The sequence below is a fragment of the Lithobates pipiens genome, unplaced genomic scaffold (genome assembly GCF_037356315.1).
Source record: "Lithobates pipiens isolate NorthernLeopardFrog02 unplaced genomic scaffold, aLitPip1_a1.2 Scaffold_16, whole genome shotgun sequence".
NCBI lineage: Eukaryota > Metazoa > Chordata > Amphibia > Anura > Ranidae > Lithobates > Lithobates pipiens.
In genome coordinates this window covers 214,878,222-214,891,653 of record NW_027507748.1, presented here as the reverse complement: position 1 = coordinate 214,891,653, position 13,432 = coordinate 214,878,222, and the positions used below count along the sequence as shown (strand labels likewise).

At 40.9% G+C, this 13,432-nt stretch overlaps 1 protein-coding gene across 2 annotated transcripts in view; it reads right to left on the bottom strand.

Annotated features, from left to right (window-relative positions):
* Nucleotides 1–3,050: 3,050 nt before the first annotated feature.
* The window catches only part of FGR (FGR proto-oncogene, Src family tyrosine kinase), a 211,452-nt gene continuing 201,070 nt past the window's right edge, over nt 3,051–13,432 (bottom strand). For both annotated transcript variants that reach the window (XM_077481011.1, XM_077481012.1), the window contains exons 11-13: nt 13,144–13,297; nt 6,085–6,216; nt 3,051–5,821 (exon numbers count right to left, since the gene is read on the bottom strand). In XM_077481011.1, coding sequence (XP_077337137.1) covers nt 5,613–5,821; nt 6,085–6,216; nt 13,144–13,297 — 495 coding nt within the window. In that variant the 3' untranslated portion in view covers nt 3,051–5,612. The remainder of the gene's footprint in view (nt 5,822–6,084; nt 6,217–13,143; nt 13,298–13,432) is intronic.

Sequence of the window (13,432 nt, the reverse complement as noted above, 5' to 3'; positions counted from 1 at the left end):
CTGGAAAATGGATCCATTTCTAAATCTTAGCGCTTTGCTTGGCAACATTATATTAAATGCTATTCCCTTTGGAAAGGACAATAATAATAGATAGTTACCAGAACTGGACTTACTGTGACATACAGCAGAAAGGTTCTTTTCCAGAGAGTTTCCAGCTATAAGGTCACCTCTTCTATAATATTCTGCTTAGAGCAACTCCGACAATCTATTTTGCTAAAGCAGCCCTTTACCTAAAGTCTAAAATATAGCTGTCTAACAGGGATTCCTTAGCACAGTTTAATGTGACAATTCAATCAGTAAAACATGTACCTTTTAGCATTTAATTTCTAACTAAAAGCACTAAAAGTACATACTGTATGACAGTGCCCAGACATCCTCCATTCTTCTAGACTCACAGGTGCCTGTCAGAAATTTGTCATCATCAGCTGTCAGATATCCTACCCACTCCTGCTTCTGAATACATTGAGGGTGTCATCAGGTGGCCCAGTCTAGGGACAAGAAGAGCTGCTCGGCTATAGATAGCACTTTTACTAAAATGGCGTCTGTCTTAGCACTGTGGAATAGCGCTGTAGATTGCCCACTGTAAGTACTGTATTATTCACAACTAACATCCCGCAGTTCTTGATGCATAAGGTTCCCTGTATTTCTATACATGTTAAGCGTGGCAACGCACACTGATATACGTTGGCAGAATGGCACTGGTGGGCAAAAGGGCATACAGGTACGTCCCCTTTAAGAAGCGGTGTTGTGGGCGCCCGCTGCGTTCTCCGTGACCGCGGGTCCTGCTGACTCGATGTCCGCTGGGTGCCCGTGATCATGTCACGAAGAAGAAGAATGGGGAGATGCTTTTGTAAAAAAAGCATTTCCCCATTCTGCCTAGTGACAGGACAGAAATCACTGCTCTCTCTCATCAGGAGCAGTAATCACTGTCATGTGAGGTGTAGTCCCTCCCCCCACAGTTAGAATCACTCCCTAGGATACACTAAACCCCTTCAATGCCCCCTAGTGGTTAACCCCTTCACCGCCAGTGTCATTTATACAGTAATCAATGCATTTTTATAGCACTGATTGCTGTATAAATGACAATGGTCCCAAAATAGTGTCAAAAGTGTCTGATGTGTCCGCCAGAATGTTGCAGTCCCGATAAAAATCGCAGATGGCCGCCATTACTAATAAAAAGAAACTAAAAATAAAAATGCCATAAAACTATCCCCTATTTTGAAGACACTATAAAATTTTGTACAAACTAATCAATATAGGCTTATTGTAATTTTTTTTACCAAAAACATGTAGATGAATACATATCGGCCTAAACTGAGGAAAAAAATTTAAATTAAAAATAAAAATGCCATAAAACTATCCCCTATTTTGAAGATACTATACATTTTGCGCAAACCAATCAATATAAGCTTATTGCGATTTTTTTTACCAAACATATGTAGAAGAATACATATCGGCCTAAACTGAGGAAAAAACATTTTTTATATATAATTTTGGGGGATATTTATTATAGAAAAAAGTTAAAAATATTGTGTTTTTTTTTTTTAAATCAAAATTGTCGCTATTTTTTGTTTATAGCGCAAAAAATAAAAACCGCAGAGACGATCAAATACCACCAAAAGAAAGCTCTATTTGTGGGAAAAAATGTTTTCAATTTTGTTTGGGTACAACGTCGCACGACCGGGCAATTGTCTGTTAAAGCGACGCAGTGCCAAATCGCAAAAAGTGGTCTGGTCAGGAAGGGGGTAAAATCTTCCGGGGCTGAAGTAGTTAACCAATTCTCTTATCCACAGCATCAAATCACAAGAAGTGTAAAAATGTTCTTTATGACAGATGCCAATGTATTATTGGCTGTCCCAAGGGTATGCGGGTACATAAGGTGCAATATAGTTTCTGATTGACTATAATTTATGACTGTAGTATGGCAACATTTGCATTTTGGCAAAATGGCAGCAGTATGGCTGCCTGATCATACGTGAGCGGTATAATAATATCTGCATCACTGCAGTTTCGTAATATGTATGGCATCAGTTTAATAACAAGTTATGACATGCTCAATCTAATAAGGGCCCATTTATAATTTAAAAAACGCATTTGGTTGTAAAGTGTATGTTTATATACAGGGGTTGGATAAAATTATGGAAAGAAGTATGGTAAAAGAACAAAATGGTTACCTAATATGGTGTTGGACTGCCTTTGGCACTCTCCTGGAAATGGACAAAGTCTTGGATGGTGGATAATGGAATCTGATACCACTCTTCATGCAAACATCTGGGTCACAATTCTGCCCAATTCTTGCATGTTTCGGTTAATTGACCATGTCGACAGAGCTTATGCTTATCAGATGACGTTTTCCCTGAAACTGTATATGCCGCCATAACCTTTGATACTGTATGCCATGACATCGCAAATGGATTGTCAACTTCAGTCACAGAGGCACCAGCTAAGTGGGCACCAAGAATTTGCCATCATTGAAACTCCATAAGCTCTGACATGACTTAAAGAGGAGCTGCACCTTAAACAAAAAATATTAACAGTCAGCAGCTACAAATACTGCAGCTGCTGACTTTTAATAAATGGACACTTACCTGTCCCAGGGTCCAGCAATGTCGGCAGCAGATGACGAGCAATCGCTCGCATCCCTGCTGCCCCATCATCAACCTCTATCAGGGAATCAGGAAGTGAAGCGTTACGGCTTTACTGCCCGATCCTCTAATCACATGCACGAGTCACGCTGCGCGTCTTTACTGGTCCCCGTTGTGTCCCGGGAACTGTGTGTTTCTTATACAGGTATCTGCACCTCCCCCCCCCCTGAAAGGTGCCAATTGTGGCACAGATGATGGGGAGGGTTCCAATGAGCGGAACTTCCACTTTAGGGTGGAGGTCCGCTTTAATATTAGTAGCAGTGAATGATAAAAGTGAGGCCAAGTTCCAAGTTGTGTAACAGCGATCTTCCCTAGAACTGGCAGGTGCCAAGAGGTATTATGTATACATTTTTTCAAGGTATTTATATTTTATGTGCGGTTCCGTGCATTAAAACACCTGTGAAATTCACTATACATGTGTTTTGCATGCAGTAGTACCTTTTATTGCAATTAATCGCAAATATCTGCAGCAAGCGGCATTTAAAAAAATATGCTAAATACAAAGGCACTAGGGAGAACTGCACCACTGAAACATTATAGTAATCTTAGCAAACACTCTGCATAGTTTAGAGACAGTGGGGTTGATTTACTAAAACGTGAGAGTGTAAAATCTGGTGCAGCTCTACTAAGCCAATCAACTTCCAGGTTTTTTTTTTTTTTAAATCAAAGTTTAATTGAACAAGCTGAAGTTAGAAGCCAATTGGCTACCATGCACAGCTGCACCAGATTTTGCATTGTCCAGTTTTAGTAAAGTAAATCCAAATTTTGTGCCTAAATTGTAGACAAGCCCTTACAGAATATGTATCTACGGACACATATTGTAAAAAAATAAATATGTAACATGACTACACTCACTGGCCACTTTATTAGGTACACCTGTTCAATTCTTTTTAATACAAATTGCTAGTCAACCAGAAACTCAATGAATTTAGGCATCTAGACGTGGTGAAAACAACTTACTGAAGTCCAAACTGAGCATCAGAATGGGGAAGAAAGGGGAGTTAGGTGACTTTGAACGTGCCATGGTTGTTGGCGCCAGACTGGCTGGTCTGAGTTTTTCAAAAACTGCTGCTCTACTGGGATTTTCATGAACAACCATCTCAAGGGTTTACAGAAAATGGTCCAAAAAAGTGAAAATATCCGGTGAGTGGCAGTTGTGTGGACATAAATGCCTTGTTGAGGTTAGAGGAGAATGGGCAGACTGGTTTGAGATGATAGAAAGGCAACAGTAACTGAAATGACCACTTGGTACAACCAAGGTATGCAAAATACAATCTCTGGACATACAACACATCAAACCTTAAAGCAGATGGGTTACAGCAGCAGAAGATCACACAGGGTGCCACTCCTGTCAGCTAAGAACAGGAAACTGAAGCTATAATTTGCTCAGGCTAAACAAAATCGGACAACAGAAGATTGGATAAACGTTGCTTGGTCTGATGAGTCTTGATTTCCGATGATAGGGTCAGAATTTGGTGTAAACAACATGAAATTATGGATCCTCCTGCCTTGTATCAACAGTTCAGGCTGGCGGTGTAATGGTGTGGGGGATATCTCCTTTTTAGGCCCCTTAGTATCAATTGAGCATTGTTTAAACGCCACGGCCTACCTGAGTATTGTTGCTGACCACGTCCATACCTTTATGACTACAGTGTACCCATCTTCTGATGGTTCCTTCCAGCAGGATAATGTACCATGTCACAAAGCTCAGATCATCTCACCACTGGTTTCTTGAACATGACAATGAGTTCACTGTACTCCAATGGCCTTCACAATCACCAGATCCCAATCCGATAGAGCAGTGGTTCTCAACCTCAGTCCTCAAGTACCCCTAACAGGCCATGTTTTGGGAATTTCTCTGAAGCCCCAGACACACTATCAGTTTTTCTGCTGAGTTTTTCCTTCAGATTTACCAAAACCATGTAGTGCAAGGGCCTGCCTGATTGCATACAAATTGAAATTCCTGAGGTTTGACCTCATACTATATGGTTTTGGTAAATCCGAAGTAAAAACTCAGCAGAAAAAGTGTGTATGGGGCTTTAGATAAAATAGCTGTCCAAACTACCAAGCCATTGACTCTGATTTAAAGCACCTGCACAAGATAAAGGAAAACCTGCAAACATGGCCTGTTGGGGGTACTTGAGGACTGAGGTTGAGAACTACTGCAAAAGAGCACCGTTGGGATGTGGTGGGACAGGAGGTTCACACAATGGATGTGCAGCTGACAAATCTGAAGCAACTGTGTGATGCTATCATGTCAATATGGACCACATCTCTGAGGAATGTTTCCAACACCTTGTTGAATCTATGCCATGAAGAATTAGGCCTGATTCACACCTATGCATTTTTAGTGATTTTTGCATTTAGCAGATTTTCACTACAGAACGTGTTCCATAGGAAACCATGTTAAATGGGCTGCAGTGCAAATCTGCAAAATGCAAAAAGCACTAAAAATGCATAGGTGTGAATCAGGCCTTAAGGTGGCTCTGAAGGCAAAAGGGGGTCCAACCCGGTCCAACCGGTACTAGCAAGGTGTACCTAATAAAGTGGCCAGTAAGTGTATATGTAGAATGTTCTATGTTTTTTTTTTTTACAATGTATGAAGTACATGGACCCCTAGACTGGCATGTCCTGTCCTCAGCTATAATAAAAATAGATCCTTCAGCATATTACATCTACCACCAGGGAATCACTAAAATTCAAGCACATTTTTTTTCTATATATGTTTTTTGAAAATAAGAGGGACATAATTTATAGTGAAGCGAGACAAAGGGGAAAGCTTAGGGAGTCAGAATTTCTTTGCCCCCAGGCTCCTTAGGTATATATCTAGCATTTGTAGTCACAATAACAATTATCATCTCTCATGAGGAAAGTCCCTAGGGGTTTTATATTGCAAAGATCCAAAAGGTGATTTTTTTTTTAATTTTTTTTTAATTGATAATACAGTTCCCGCAATCCTTCTCAGTCTTAGATGTTGTCCCCTGGCTGATACTGAGGCTCAGTGGCTGTAAAATAATCTTCCAGAAAGGACTGCAAGTACTCAAATGTTGGCCGTTCCTCCGGGTCACTCTTCCAGCACTGCAGCATAAGGTCATGAAGAGATGGGGGGCAGCTTGGAGGGCAGGGCATGCGGTACCCTCTTTCCACTTGATCAAGCACTTCTCTATTATTCATTCCTAGCGTAGAGATAAAAGAAGCGACAGTTATCTCAGAGGCAGAAATAGAAAGAAATACAAGCAGATCTAGGGGTGGGAAAATGTTTTTTTTTTTTTATAAACATCTAAATGTGTCCCTATTCATACTTAAAATGGTATGTATCTGTACATACACATATCTGCTACTAGTGTGTTTTCCAAGTATAGCAGTGTATCCGTTAACATTACACTAAGCTCCCCAGATCCTGTTGCCTAGCAGATTTTTTTTTTTTTTTTTTTTGCACCTGGATACGGAATTCTTCCCTTCGTCACCAGCTCAGACACCAGGATTCCGAATGACCACACATCAGATTTTATAGTGAATCTGCCATACAAAGCTGCTTCTGGAGCTGTCCATTTGATGGGAAATTTGGCACCTGTTTGGATGCACAGCAAAAAAATAAAAAATAAAGAAAAGAAAAAAGAAAAAGAAAAATACAGTTACATCAGGAATTAAAGAGCTTGCAATAGTTACATTAACAAAAACAGGGCATGGCGTTATCTTTGCAAACGTTACATATCAAGATAAGCTGATTTTTTTTTTTTTTTAACTGCATAAATATAAAAGGACAGAAGCTTATACATAACGGGACGCTGCAGTGTGTATAAACATATCTGTGGCATTATCCTTAGAATTTAATAGGCGTACCTAAACATAAAATAGCTGTGTGATTTGCATTTTGGGTGCATTTTTAAATAAATCGCACAAAACCTATTTTTCAGTGCTGTCTTTGTATCTATATAAAATATGTGATTCTGCCCGATTCAGTTTAACTGGTTTAATGCATGTCAAATGCACATAAAAATAGGCCTCGTGGACATATTTATCCTATTTGGAGATAGAGAATTTTAATTAATAACAACATTTTAAAGTGGAAGTTAACTTCCATGTATGCATTTTACCTATAGGTACTCCTATAGGCTTACTATAAGGCTTACCTATAGGTAGTGTAGATATTTACTGTACATGCAGCCAGTGACATCACTGGCATGCACTCTGCAGGAATGGCCACCCTGTGCCATTTCTTCAGAGCCCTGTGCCGTGACCCGTTGCTCCTACATGCGTGACATCATCACAGCCATGGGCTTCCGCAGGTAGGGGCAAGGGGGGTCAAGTGCCCCCCCCCCCTGGAATCAGGGATCGGATCTTAAATTCAGCACAGTTGCATTGCTATTGGGGTGCGGGCTCTGTTCCTTCCCTATTGGCCATAACTGAGGGCCAATCAAAGGAGACTAGGAGAGCATCATGGTACATGGGGATTACTTATCCTAGGGACTGTACTATGTCCGTAGTCTCTGAACATAATAATGTGATAATGACATTGTCGAAAAGGGGTGGTGCATGGAGTCACCCTAAAATGATGCCCCCCCTTGAAAAAAGTTCTGCGGACGCCCATGATCACAGCTTCGACCAGTCACAGAGCTGGAGTCCATTAATATGGAAGCAAGATGGGTGAAGATGGAAGCGGTCTCCAGCTCTGACATCTCAGCTTAAGGGCCTCTTTTTTGTGTTGTGCAATGAGGATCAGATTCTCCATTCTCCTCACCTCCTCCACTTTCCTCAACAATTGTGCAACGATCAGGGGGGGGGGGGGGAATTTTGCTGTGGATCCCTATTTCAAACCACTTTAACTACCGCTGAGCTTCCATTCAGTTATGGTCTGCTGAATCCTAAATGTGGTATATGGCTCTGAATGGTAGTCTAACGATTTAGGAAAGTATGGCAGCGAGGCTAGAAGAGGTTATAATATATATGGAAGAGCTGATACACATAGGGGCAATGGTGGTGAGGGAACGGAATCCCAGTCCCACAAGCCAAGGGGACCTGCCAGTGCTAAAACCACAATATCTACTCCCATCTGGCCATTCCGTCAGCTTTCTCTGTAAATAGGTAGCACTGGAATTGAAAAGCCAGAGTGAAATTTCTGGTGTGGTGATGCCAAATATCCTCTGACTGTTTACAGGCAATACAGGTGACTGCATGCCAAAGAGATGACAATGTGTGAGTCTCACAGCCAGAAAAGACTCCGTCTCATTTTCGGGACGTGTTGCACACAACTCCAAGCTATTTCGTCCTGCAGGATCTTAGAGAAAGTAGCTGCTATGCTGTGCCTTATGTAAGCCACACTTCCTTACTCTATAAGTTGTGCTGTATGTTCTATATTCTACACTGCCTGGCAAAACATGTTGTACTTTATATTTTCAAACACTATTCTGTATGTTTCACTGTACATTCTATTTTTCACAGCATGCCAAAATATATGCTGTAATATTTATCCTATATGTCACACTGGTCCACTGCTGGACATACACTTTGTATGATGTGCTATATGTTACCAAGACCAAGCCCTCTCCTATACTTCATATTGCCTGCTCTGCTTGCTGTACTATGCGTTCTATGCCCTACTCTGTACATTGTGCTATACATGCTGTGTTTCACACTGCCCAATTTTGTATGCTGTGCTGTATATTTTGTATTCTACACCATCACTATCTGTATACTATGTGTTCTACATTCCACACCCCCCACTTTAAACAATCTGCTGTTCACTCATATACATATAATAACTGATGGACATATATGCTAGGCAGGGCCATCTTTAATATTGATTGGACCCTGGGCAAAATTTTTCTTGGGGCCCCACCCCCATGCAATTTCACTGTCCACCTCCTCTGAGACATACAATAAATAGCAGCTAGACTTAAAATCAGTTTACTGTATCAGATCAGGCAGCAATTGCGATTGGTTGCCAGCTGTTGCAGCATATCATTACTGCTTACTGGCTGGTTGCTAGAGGTTACAGCAACATTATGGCTCACTGAATTAGTTGCTAGAGGTTACATCAAATGGTTTTTGCTTGTTAATTGGTTGCTAGAGATTACTGTACAGTATTACTGCTCACTGATTAGTTGCTAGAGGTTACAGCACATCATCTCCTCACTGCAGGGGGGCATGATATACATATGAATGACGCCTTTATTTACATAGCAATGACACCGACCACAGCTGTTTGCTTATGAATGCCGTCACTATTTAAATATGAATGCCGGTTATTTACATGTAAACATAGGGCCTGCAGGTGAGTCATTTGTACACAACAATAGGGCAGAGCTGAGCAGCATTGGTACCAGCACTTCACACTGAGGTATCGGGACACAGCATGAGACTTTAAAACTTTTAAGCTGGGATAGTTGGCAAGTATTAGGCAACTGCTTTGGGCCCCACAACAATGACAGGGCCCAGGGCAGCTGCCCCTTTTACCCTGCCTTAAAGACGGTCCTGATGCTAGGGATGAGACCCAATGATGGAAGTCAGTATTTTGTTAAATTTCTTGACAGTTTCATGTCTATGAGCCCTGCACACCACAACCTATTCCAGGGGGAAAAGTTTATTGTGCAGGTTAGAAGACCTACCCTCTGTGATAAGCAGCATTGGTAACAACTGCCAGTACCATCCTCCTTTTCCATTGTCAGGGCTGGGTTCAGCCCTTCCTTCTCAGAGCTGGCCTCTCAGCTGTCAGCTAAATGCCTGCTAGTAGCTCTCCACAGTTACTCAGCTGTTGATGATATCCTGCTCGTCAGCCCTGCCTACTTAAGCTGTCCAGTCCAGAGGATCTCTGCCTTCGCCTTGGTCAACATCACAGAGACATTCTCCTGCTTTCCTGTTTAAAGACTTGCTTTGCTGACATCCCTTCTGGCTCCAGATCCTGCTTGCTGTTCTACTACATTGACCCCTGACTTCTGTCTTGGCTGACTATCCATTCGGGTTACTGAACTTTGGCTACGTTTTGACTACGTTTGTCGTTTTTACTTTTATTATTAAACAAGTGTGACTTAACTGTACTTCTGTCTCTGTCTGATTTCATGGCTTCTGACAACCATGCCTTCTCATGGACACAAATATTGGCTGAGCTGCATGGATGTATTTGTGACATAGCTGCTGCCCAATCCTGTTCTCCAAGGACAGTCAGATCAAGTATGCACATTCACCTCCACACAAAACAATTTCAGGACCCTTTTTCACCTTGTAAACAGTAATCCAGGTAGAGACACAATTCATTCATCCTACACTCTAACCCAACTTTGATGGTTCTGGGCTTGCATATTTATCCCCAATAAAATGCATGAAATTGGCTGTGTAAAAATCTATTTTTTGAACATACAGTATTCATTTCTATGTTGCTAGTACACATATGGGCATCCCCTGAGGAAGTCACGTGATTGTGGCGTAACGCGTAGGGTGTGAGTGGAGGTGGATGCGAACCCTAAGTGATGCAATAGGATATCCAGTATTTGGTTTATGCTGGTTGCAAAGTGCAATCCCATTGTCTTTAATGTGAGTATAATTCAGATTTAATAAATTGGCTGGTCTTATTACTACAACACAATGTTAGCGCTCTATCTATGGAGAATGGCCGCATGAATATATAAGTGGATTTAAAGGAGCCGCACCCCCTTTTTATTCTGGAAGGTATTGTGGAGTACAATAAGAGAGACCCCTGTGGAAGAGATGAGAGACTGCAGTGTTTGAGCATTTTATGCCATACTTCTCTATGTTGGAGGTGAGAGTTTTGGGAGCCAAGAGAGCACGTGGTGATAATTATACAGAATATCATTGTTCACTACACTGGTGAGGGGAACATCCTTTCACATTAATTTGGAACACTATATGAAGCATCTACACTGTGATATACACAATTTCTAAGGATGATGCACTGGACTTATGGACTCACTTAGAGATTGTAATATTATAGGAAATGGCAATAGTGGCATTATTATATGTATTGTTTACTTTTATCATAGCCATTGTTTAAAAATACACTACGCATGCACTGATTTCGATTTCATTGAATGACCAATAGCAGCACAACACTTTTATTGGTATTCACATATGGGAAATGCAGCTTAGCGTATTTTTAAAAATAGAAAATTTGGAATTTTTCATATGCATTAAAGCAGAACTACACTGCATCTAAGCACCACAAAACCAAAAATGCTATTTAATTCATATTTAATATTCAAAGCAAATTCACCCATCCATCAATGTCCACATGCTTTATTTAGCTAATAATTACTGTGAGTAAGGGCAGAAGATTCATGTAGCATTTACTTTCTGGAATCCATCTGCCCTTAGCTCAGGCATGCATACAGGAGAGTGTGCTTAAGTGAGGAAAACCCCCTCCCCCCTAAAAACTCCTAAGGTGTATGACATCACTTGTCTAGGCCTGGGAACCCGGAAGTAAAATTAAAGTGGTTGTAATTCTCAGGTGAGATATAAAAATAACACATCCTTCTATACGGTGTACTTGCCTCTATCCAAAGCACTAAGTGTGATTTCTCTTTGCTTCCTGGTTCTCCTCTGTTATCTGCATAAGTCACTTGTGACAGGTTGTCCTGACACCAAGAGATAAAAAGGTAATGGGGAGGAGAGCTCCAGCACATAGCCCATTGCTGATATTCTCAGCCGTGTGTGTTCGCTATGTACTGTGAAGAGGGGTTGTGTCCCTTCCCTCCAGTCAGGGCTCCAAGCTCCCGTCACTGAGATCCATAATGTAAGATTTAATATCCCCGCCCTCTGCTTTTCAGAACTGGGAAAAAATCCTTTGATTTGTGTGTTCTTGTTAAAATGATCTACAGAAGCAATGGCTGCAGATAAACCGGTACAGTACAATTTACGTAGGAAGATTTGTTTAATCTATGTGTATCACCTGAGGTCAGTCACTTCACTGGGTATATATACACACACATATATATGAGTGTGTAAGGGTTTTCCACCACTTTAAGAATTGTAAAAAAAAAAACAGCTTAACACAAGTACATAGTGATACACTTTGCTATTTACTAATGCTAGCAGCACAGGGATCAAAAATAGTTAGTGTTGCTTGAGAGAGTGACATTCCACTTTAAAGTGATTGTAAACCCATGATTTAACAAAAAATAATAATAAACATGTTATACTCACCTGCTTTGTGTAATGTTTTTGCACAGAGCAGCCCCAATCCTCCTCTTCTTGAATCCCCTGCTGCCCCTGGCCCTTTCCTCTTGCTGAGTGCCCCCATGGTAAGCTACTTGCCATGGGGGCACTCGTGCCCGCTGATATGCTGACACACAGAGCACACATTGGCCCTGCCCCCTGCTCTCTCCTCACTGACTGTGATTGACCATTGGCTCCTGCTGCTGCTTCTCTCTCCAATGAGGAGAAAGAGAGATGAGAGAGCTGCTGCTCTTGGGCACATCGCTGGACCAAGATCGGGCTCAGGTAAGTATTTAAGGCTGCTGCACACAGAGAATGCATTAAGGTAAAAAATCTTCTGCATTTAGAACCACTTTAAGGTGGTTGTAAACCTTTTACTACCGATTTTACCTACAGGTAAGCCTATAATAAGGCTTTCATGTAGGTATTGTGAATATCTCCTAAACTTGTACCGTTTAGGAGATATTCACTGTATCCGCATGGGCTGATGTCATCGGCACATGCGCACTGAAGAATCGGCTTGCTCGTACCTTTTCTTCAGTAGCTGTGCCGTGATTGGTGCATACTAGCTCATTATATCTTTGACTTGCGGGTTTTTTTTTCTGTTTTTTTTATTGTTATTTTTTTCTGTTTTTATTTATTTATTTATTTTTTTAGAGAGAGTTTACAACCATTTTAAGCAACAGTGGTAATGTGCTATGTCCAAAAGACCACACAAGCAGTCACGTTTCATCTTACTGGTTGCTCTGGATTTCTCTTTGCATTTTGTTTTGTTTTTTTTCCTACTGAATACACCATGTTGCATATAATCATAATTAATAAGAATCGTGTACTAGCAGATTTAACTACACTATCCAATTAAAGGCAAACCCCAACTTACACTTTATAAGCAGTTACAGCAACAGTTTGTTTCCTTTTGGAATAAAGATTTTACATAAATAATTGAAACTGATCATCATAAGTCCACCCTGCCAGTGCTGAATGGTTTATCTTATCCTTGTAACTGATACAGCTGCAAGAGAGCTTGCTCTTTTGAAAAAACAGCAGACTTACTGGCCAAATCATCAGATGTAAATATAAAGGAAAGAAAGCCTAAAAAAAAAAGAAAACTAATGCAGCCATCACATCTAGAAATTGGTAGACTATAATATAACAAAGGGTTGCTTTTGGGTTTAATACCACTTTAACTGTCTGACGTTTCTTCACCAGAGCTAGTATTGTTCATCTGCTGTCATCCTCCCTACAAACACTCTCCGTTTACCCAGAAGCCATCACCGTTATCAGCTTTAAATGGAGACCCAGAGGTGGAGAATAAATGAAATGTCATTACCCTGTCGAGCTGTGTATTCATTGTCTTCAATGAGACGAGCAAGGCCAAAGTCTGCAATTTTACAGATCAAGTTGTCCCCAACCAGAATATTGGCAGCTCTGAGGTCACGGTGAATATAATTCATTCGCTCAATATATGCCATGCCAGAAGATATCTAAAAAAAAACAAAAAAAAACAGAAACAATTTGATCAGACTGATGGGGATGAATTAGTGGGATTGAAAGTCCTTGGCAAGTGAGAATTAATTGGTTACAAGTGCCAGGGAGTTTTAAAGGTAAAAAAGAATGAA